This window comes from Elaeis guineensis, chromosome 9 (genome assembly GCF_000442705.2).
Source record: "Elaeis guineensis isolate ETL-2024a chromosome 9, EG11, whole genome shotgun sequence".
NCBI classification, from domain to species: Eukaryota; Viridiplantae; Streptophyta; class Magnoliopsida; order Arecales; family Arecaceae; genus Elaeis; species Elaeis guineensis.
In genome coordinates this window covers 94502851-94511300 of record NC_026001.2, presented here as the reverse complement: position 1 = coordinate 94511300, position 8450 = coordinate 94502851, and the positions used below count along the sequence as shown (strand labels likewise).

Here is an 8450-nt window from a genome sequence, read left to right as displayed (position 1 = left end):
ATAGGATGTCATTCTCTTACCAAAAAAAAGATACTTGTATGGGCTCTACGATGTCATAGAAGGATCACGAAAAGTCATAATCGACTCTGAGGATGCCACAATCGACTGTACGACCATCCTTAACTCTAGAATGTCATACTCGATTTGCGGGATATCATAATTGGAAAGCATGATGGCATATTTTCCTGAAAAGATGCCATTGAAAACTATTTCGACACTAGGATCAGAGGTCAAAACTGAAGGTAAAACTCGATGTGAAACCTGGCCAAAGTAATGACTTCATTTAACTATCTATGGAGACGCTGTGATAAATAAACTACTGAAAAAAAAAAAAAAAAAAGATAGGGAGGGCCACGATGATCGGAGGTTAAAATCGAAGGCAGAAGTCGACGTAAAATCTAGCCAAGGTATTAACTTCATCTAACTATCCATGGAGATCCTGTGATAAATAAACTACTTGTAAAAATAAGAGGGCAACGGTATTTTTACTTTTTGACTTATCGGACATGCTGTCGTCGAGCAATTTTGGAAAAAAGATGCTGTTCAAAATCTTATATCATATGAAACAGTCAGAGCATGATCGACCTGGGACATCTCAGAGCTCAGAGAGGAAGAAGAGCAACTCTGAAAGTAGAGAGAGTGGCGGCATTTAAAATAACAAAATGAAAAAGCATAAAAAGTCAAAAAAATTACTCCCGATGGAGGGAAAAGATATTTTTATCTGAAAAAATTTAAAAAAATAAACTATGATGAATATTTAATGAACATTACGATCCAAGGGATGGACACCTCTATTTTCAAAATGTGAAATGAGACTCCATCCCATCTTTCATGTAGACACCATGCGCCCAATTGCAGCATTTGATGCGCTCCACGGATTTGTTACCCCGGGGATAGTGCACAAAGAATTATTTAAAGAGATAACTTTTTAATTTAATTATAAAAATTCTATTCTCCATGACGTGGAAACTTGGGAGCACTGTACCAAACATCTATATTTTTATTATTTTGGTACACTCGAATTATATATTAGCTTAGATCTCCAGTGTTGGTTTTTTTGGTACGTTAGTTCTCCTGTTGGATTTTTCTTTTTTTTTTTGGGTAAAGATTAGTTCTTCTGTTGTTGACAATTGCCTTTGGAGGCAGTTACCGAAACAATGGGAAATGAATTTTTAATTTGATCTGACTGGGGTCTAGCGTCATGCGTGACGCATTCTAACATGCTCCAACCCTCCAGAAGGGTCTTGCATTCAGAAAAGCATGCTCCTTTCTTAAAATTTAAAAAAGGAGAGGATCTTGGGAGCTTATAATACTGCGGTAGGTTATCATGGGCTCCCTTGGTCGAAGAATAATCTAAAGAGAATAATAACCAACAAGTTCAAAATATTGATAATAGTAATAATAATCTAAGTAGATTGCGAGCTAATCTGCACCCGGCAAGGACACCATCATCCAGGCGAAGAGAAATGCAAAGCTTGTATAGAAACCAAATCCATCCTCATAAATTAATTTCCACATGAAAAGAAGGAGATTTAATTTTCTGATTTGCATTTTGTTTTTGGAATAATCCTCATGCGCGATACTTATCATGCCTACTCACCTCTCCGACAGTCTGCCAGCTCAGCAAAAAGCGCCGACTTCTTTCCCCAATTCCGGGAGCGGACTCGTACAGTGCAAGCACCCTTGAATAAATGATCATACGATATTCCCAGATCTTCGCCACCTAATCTCTCCCATAATCGAAGCCGTCCACCTCAAAAAACCAAAGTTAATCCCGACTTGAAAAATAACGGCTATTACTAAAATTTTAGGTTACGTGGCAAAAATATAAGAGAAAGCTATATAAAATAATCCATGCGGGCTTCTATAAGATGATGGATCCTTCTCGCATCCTCGCGTTGAGCTTCTCGCTCTCTTCTTCTTACAGAAGAGAGAAGAAAGTAGTCGAAGGAGGGACGGAGAGAGAGAGAGAGAGAGAGAGAGAGAGAGCTTCTCTCCGAAATCTGGGGTTAGGATTTGTGGGTTCGGATTTCCAAGATTTCGAGGATTTGGCCGGAAATGGATGACGGCGGCGGCGGCGCTCCGCGGCGGGAGCAGTCTGCCCTCTGCGACCACTGCGGTGAGGCGGCGGCCGTGCTCTACTGCCGCGCTGACACGGCGAAGCTCTGCCTCCCCTGCGACGCCCTCGTCCACACTGCCAACGATCTCGCCCGCCGGCACGGCCGCTCCCCGCTCTGCGACAACTGCGCCGCCGCTGCCGGCACCGCCCTCTGCGCCGTCGACGGCCTCTCCCTCTGCCCACACTGCGACTGGGACGCCCACTACGCCACCGCAGCCCGCTCCTCCCCTTCCCCCCACTCCCGGACACCCATCGAGGCCTTCTCCGGCTGCCCCTCCGCCCTCGAGCTCGCCGCCGCCTGGGGCTTCGATCTCTCCGCCAGAAAAATCCCACCTTTTACGCCTCCGGACCAGGAGCTCTCCCCATCTAATAAGAACTGGGAGGCCCTTGATTCGATTCCGGCCGTCGATCCGGTGCTCGGGAATCTCCAAGTCCCCTGTACCAAGCGTCAGAAGAGCGGAAGGGGGAGGCAGGAACTACTGAGGCAGCTGGTGGAATTGGCTGGAAGGGAGCCGGTCGCTGCTCCGGTGGCGGGCGAGCTGAGCCCGAGAACGCCAAGCAATAACAACGGCGGTCGGGACGAGGAGGAGGGCCAGGCGGTGGAGCAGACGGGGTTCACTTCGTTGCTTAATTTGGGGCTGGCGGCATGCTCTGGTCTCAAAGGAAATGATAGGCTTCTGGGGGATGAGGACTTGACATGGGATTGTGGCCCTTCTGAACATTGTACTCAGGTTTGGTTCTCTTCACCATTTCTATGAATTTAGCTCCTTTTTCGTGAATCAAAGTTCCAATCTTGATTTTGAGTTGTGAGTTGTTGTTCTTCTGGATTTATGTGAATTTTGTTCTCTAGAATGCATTCTTCGATTTAGAAAAAGGAAAACAAATGAGAAAGACAAATGTTTGATAATGATTTAGTTTAGAATATTAAATTAAGTGCAGGCACTAGAGTATTCTTTAAGATGTATATGAGAGGAAATGTTAGAGACTCTTTAATTATTAATGGATAAGGCGTGAAATTTACAACACGAACTCACATATGGAGTGGTTTCATTGAATAAGTACATTATAGAAAGACTTCTTCCGTTAATATTTTCTTCATTTTCTTCTGATTTGGGCATGGCTAATGAGCAAAATCAGAAGAAAATGGGTGCATATATTTTTGAGCAAAATCCTAACTCCATGACTCAGGGGATCAATTATTTGTCCTTATGGATCTCTTGTGATGCTATGTTCGCAAAGGCTTCTCTATCTTTTTCAATTCTAATATTGTTCATAGCAATATTTGAATGGTAATTCCTATAAGTTGGCGGTTAAAGAGTCATAAGATGATTTATTAATCACATATTCGATAGCTGGAATAGCTCAGTTGGTTAGAGCGTGTGGCTGTTAACCACAAGGTCGGAGGTTCAAGCCCTCCTTCTAGCGTTTTTTTTTTTTCAATTTTAAAATTCTTTTTCATCTCGATTTTGCTTCTTTTCTTTTCATCTGGATAATGCTGAATTCGATTTCTTTATTATCTCGATTTGGCTCCTTAATTTCATCTCTATAATACTGAATTCAATTTCTTTTTTCATCTTGATTTGTCTCCGTTTCACTTTTTTTCCTGCCATCTTCTTGTCTTTTGAGTTTAGTTTTGCTATAATTCTGAATCTAATTCTATCTATTGTCTTGCAGATATGGGATTTTAATTTAGGAAGATCAAGAAATCTTGATGAATGTTCTCCGCATGAAGTTGGATATAGTGCAAACTCTGCTGGTTTTAGTATTAATAGTTACAGTGATTTTCTTAAAGACAGTTCCTTCGCAACTACGAAGGTGATGGATGATATATATGACATGAATTGCCCTTCAGCAATTGAGAATATCTTATCTATTCACAGTTGCCAAATATCATCTCATAATGTAAGTATACATCTGTTATATTTATTGGAATGTGTAGCAACTTTGCAATATCTATGAAGTAGTTATATGCTTGACGATATCTATTTTCCAGTAGGTATGCATCTCATATCTTAGTAAATGACCAGTGAAAGCATACAACATCAGTTAAAGAATGCATAACACTTGAGATTTTAATCTGCTATTATTTTCACCATCATTCTTGTTCCATCTTTTCATCATTTTTTGCTGAAATATTTGATTTAGTCATGAATTTTATGAAGCATTGGTGTCACTTCTTAACTTTGAATGGAAACTTTTCTTTTCTCTTTTTTTAAAAAAAGCTTACCTGCTTTTGCCGTTTTAGTAGTGTATCGTTCTTGCGGAGTGGCGAAATTTATAAGTTAGTTGCTCAAGGATGTTCATGATAGTCTCAGGTTTGACACTTAATTATCTTCAAAAGTAACAACATTCGATTTTAAAACTAAGTAAAAAAAAAAAAAAAAACTGAAAAGAAGAGTCTATGACAAACCTTTTGGTATTGTTGACAAATTGGATTAGAAGCAATGGGATGAGTAGGTTTAGTTTGTTAATCACAGATATCCAGCATCAGAAGTCATATGGTCAAATGTACACAGTGGAAACTAGAAAGTTCAGAAACATAGAGATGAGACACTTTCTAAGGACAGAAACATTCAAAACTTTCAAATCCAAAATGTAAAAGATCAATTCACATGAATTTTATCACGGTTGAGGCTGCTGTAAACCATAAATGATTGTAAACCATAAATGAGAACCAGACTAACTAAACAAAATCATAAAATGAATTGCTTTAGTTATATAAGGTGTGGTCATCTGATCCCAGCTATTACACATTCTGTTGTGTTGTATTGGGGAAGTTTGGATGGCTGCAGTATGTCTTTCATATGTCCCTATGTTCATTTTCTGAAGTACAGAATTTGTTGCTAACTTCTTTTCTTGATCACTTTCGCCTGTGCTCCTCTCTCCTCTTCAGCTGCACACAGTACCAAGGACTAGTAAATGGTCGAATAGTGCGACAGATTCAGCAAGCCAAGGGCCAAAACCCTCTGGAACTAAGACCTTCACTGTGGTTAGGCCTATTGGTTCCTTACATGATCCTGGACCTGTTGGCAAAAGCAAGGAAATTTCCTTTGAAGAACAATCCTACCACATCAGCAATGGAGCAGCCAAAGAGACCAAGAAAGCTGACAGTCAATTATTGGCTCACAACAGGGGCAAAGCCATGTTGCGATACAAAGAGAAAAGGAAGACTCGCAGGCATGACTTAATTCATTATCCCTTCCTATTTGTTTAGCTATTCTCTGATGCAAGTTCGTCAATCATATTTCTTGCTCATAGTCAATAGATAAGTAATTCGTATGTAATTTTTGGTGTTTAAACCTTATACAGATTTGAGAAGCACATCCGTTATGAGTCCAGGAAAGCAAGGGCTGATTCAAGGAAGCGAGTGAAGGGTCGTTTCGTTAAATCAACTGAAGGTGAAGGTTAATGGTAGTTGAAAAGGCTTTATAATCAAGCCTGCATTGGCTGTATATATTTTTCTTACTCTTGCTGCTGGTGCTGCTATTATTGCTGTAATTTTAATCTATGTCATGAAGGTTAGAGTCCAGCAATTTCACCGTTTCTTGAATAGCGTCTCCAACGAGCAAATGTAGATCCCTATCGTTTCTGGGAAAATGTTGTTGCTTCAGTTCGGGTTTTGATTCCTATTCATGTACATTGGCAATGACTCGACTATTGCAGGATGTGTAACTGAGAAAACTTTATCAGATTTTTGTAGCATTATCTTTGGCCAAGTGTTAGGCTCGTCCAGGTCAGCTGATTGATTTGAATCAGATGGCTCTCTGCTTTGCGGTCAGCCAAACTCCAAGAGTTAATGGCAGTTTCTCTAATATCTTGGGAGCTTTCGCCTGTTCAAGTAGATTGTGTTGCAAACCATCAAAGGCTTCTATGACTGCTTGCTGTTGTTCCTGATTAGAATGTGTGATAACCCAGCCAGCCCAAACGAAAAAAAAAAAAAAAAAAAAACAAACAGAAAATAGAGGAGAAGAACTCCCGAAAGGAGTCTTCTTCCTCCGTTCACCGGCTTCTAATCGGAGTCGGAAACAAGTTTCCTTTGGTTCTATTTAAAGGGGAGACCCTTCTCCCTTCTTCCTACCAAAGAATCCCGAGGTAAAATGGCGGCAATCGTCGGAAATTTCCTCACGAAGACCCGTCCTTGTGCCATCCAATTTCTCGCCGGAAAAGCCTCGCCGGCGTCGGAGGTAAGCTTCCTCCCCTTCCTCTCTCCTCCCCCTTCCTTCCCGTGCCGATGTGCACGCTCGCCGACGACCGAAGTCACCGAATTTTGTTGCGGAAAAATCTTCTTTTTTGTCGTTTTTCCGTCGTCGGTGGTCACCGTCGATCACCGGTTTGGCCTCCTCTTGCCGCGGATCGTCTCTCCTCTTGCCGACGGCCGCCCCACGCCGGCTACGCCGTCGGCCGGCCACCCAACGAGGGGACCTCAAGGTCCCCTGTTTCAGCCCAAAACAAGTCCACGAGAAGAAGAAAAGAAAAAGAAGAAGAAGAAGGAGGAAAAGAAAAAGAAAAAGAAAAGAAGAAGAAGGAAAAGAAAAGAAAAAGAAAAGAAAAAGAAGAAAAAGAAAAGAAAAAGGAAAAGGAAAGAAAAAAAAAAAAGAAAGAAGAAAAATAAAATGATAATAATATAATAATAATAAATAGGATTTTCTCCTTTCTCTTCTATGAAGAAAAAGAAAAAAAAAAGAGAGAAAGAAAAAAAAGAAGAAAGAGAAAAATAAAATTAATTAATAAATAATGAGATAAATAATAAAATATAAGAAAGAGAGTTTCTCTCTCTTCCCTCTCTCTCTTCAGTCTGAACTAGTATTTTCTCTCTCTAGAATTGGACTTTCTCTCTCTACTTTCTTTCTCTAGAATCCTCTCTCTAGATTATTTCTCTCTCCTAAGATATCTAGAATTTTGAGAAGAATGATGATGAATTTAAATGATCCTTATGATGGATTTTTGATCTGTGATCGTCGGACGATACACCGACATCCACTTTGATCAGGTCAGATATTTTTAGATTTTATTTCTCATAATTTTATTGAATTGTCCACATGATAATTTCAGCATGATTTGATCCGATCGATCAAAATTTGTTGAATCATATTGTCTGAAGAATCCAATATGAATTTTCTCTCTCTAGAATTTTCTCTCTCTAAAATATTCTCTCTCTTGATTGATTCTCTCTCTTAAAAAAAAAGTTAGTGAATGAAGAAATTTCTTTTAATAAGTCTGATCTGATTTTAATGAAGAACCCTGATCCATGATTGTCAGACAGCGTACTGGCACCCACCTTAATCAGACCATGAATCTTTAGATTTGATCATCCATGATTCCGATCTAGTCATGATTTGATTTGATCATGTTGATTTCACCAATTGAGATATTGGACCAATCGTAATGTTGGATTGTGTCACCTGATCAATTTGAATTGTACCTCATGAATTCTCTCTCCTCTGATTTTCTCTCTCCACTTGATTTTATGAAATCGATGAAGAAACCTCGATCCTATCACTTCGAATCCGATTTGATCTGATAGTCAAACTTTAGATTGTTTAGGTCCTAATTAGATTTTGATTAGATGAAATTAGATGATCGGACCCAATCTAAACCGTTGAAATATGGTATTCATATTTTTTCTAATTATTGAAATTGATTCTGTATAGGATTGTGGATGTTTGATCATGGGATATCGCGATATGATCTACGAACAGAATTTTTGGAAGAAAATTTATAGAATTTTATGGATTTATTGGAATGCGTTCGAAGTAAGTAATGTTTCACTTTTTCTAGATTTATCGACAAATTATAATGTATTCTTCTGACATAATTTGTGAAACGATGCATGAATTGGATGAATGGTATTTTATTATGAAAATATCTTATTTGAAATGTTATGATGAAGCATGATTGAATATATTGATTTCATGATGCATTATATTGATTGATTTCGATACTATATGATTATATGTTTTATTATCGAAATTAGAATATGAAACATGATTTATGAAGAATTATGATATAAGAAACAATAAGAATTGACAACCTGACTATGTAAAGGACCCTGCCAATGGGGGCATGTACGTTGGCAATTGATTGTCCTGAGGGTTTATGTCGCCAGCGAGACCAGCGACATGTCGCCAGAGAGACCAGCGACAAACCGCCAGCGAGACCAGCGGTTCCAAAGGACATGGCTGTCAGATGATTCGCAGCCTACCGCAAGCAGATATGCGGTATTATGACCCTGCCACAGGAAAAATGTGGTCATAGCTCATGGTTGACGAAAAGAAATTGAAGAACAAAAGAAATTAAAATTTGGAAAGAAACTTGAATTTTCGAAAAAGAA

The 8450-nt window shown here is 39.3% G+C and overlaps 1 protein-coding gene and 1 non-coding gene across 2 annotated transcripts; both read left to right on the top strand.

The window, feature by feature from the left end:
* Nucleotides 1–1896: 1896 nt before the first annotated feature.
* Nucleotides 1897–5987, top strand: LOC105051131 (zinc finger protein CONSTANS-LIKE 14). Its single transcript, XM_019852800.3, has 4 exons — nucleotides 1897–2850; nucleotides 3794–4021; nucleotides 5013–5296; nucleotides 5429–5987. Exons 1-4 carry the CDS (start codon nucleotides 2059–2061, stop codon nucleotides 5526–5528), a joined length of 1404 nt encoding a protein of 467 aa, XP_019708359.1. The 5' UTR covers nucleotides 1897–2058; the 3' UTR covers nucleotides 5529–5987.
* TRNAN-GUU (transfer RNA asparagine (anticodon GUU)) lies at nucleotides 3471–3544 on the top strand. The gene has a single exon. It is a non-coding gene; the product is annotated as a tRNA-Asn (tRNA).
* Nucleotides 5988–8450: the final 2463 nt, after the last annotated feature.

Bases quoted from the DNA above. Each gene is read 5' to 3' on its own strand.
- LOC105051131 (XM_019852800.3), top strand. From the start codon at position 2,059: ATGGATGACGGCGGCGGCGGCGCTCCGCGGCGGGAGCAGTCTGCCCTC. The intron at 4,022-5,012 runs GTAAGTATACAT...TCTCCTCTTCAG, and splicing joins GCCAAATATCATCTCATAAT to CTGCACACAGTACCAAGGAC. The intron at 5,297-5,428 runs GCATGACTTAAT...AACCTTATACAG, and splicing joins GAGAAAAGGAAGACTCGCAG to ATTTGAGAAGCACATCCGTT.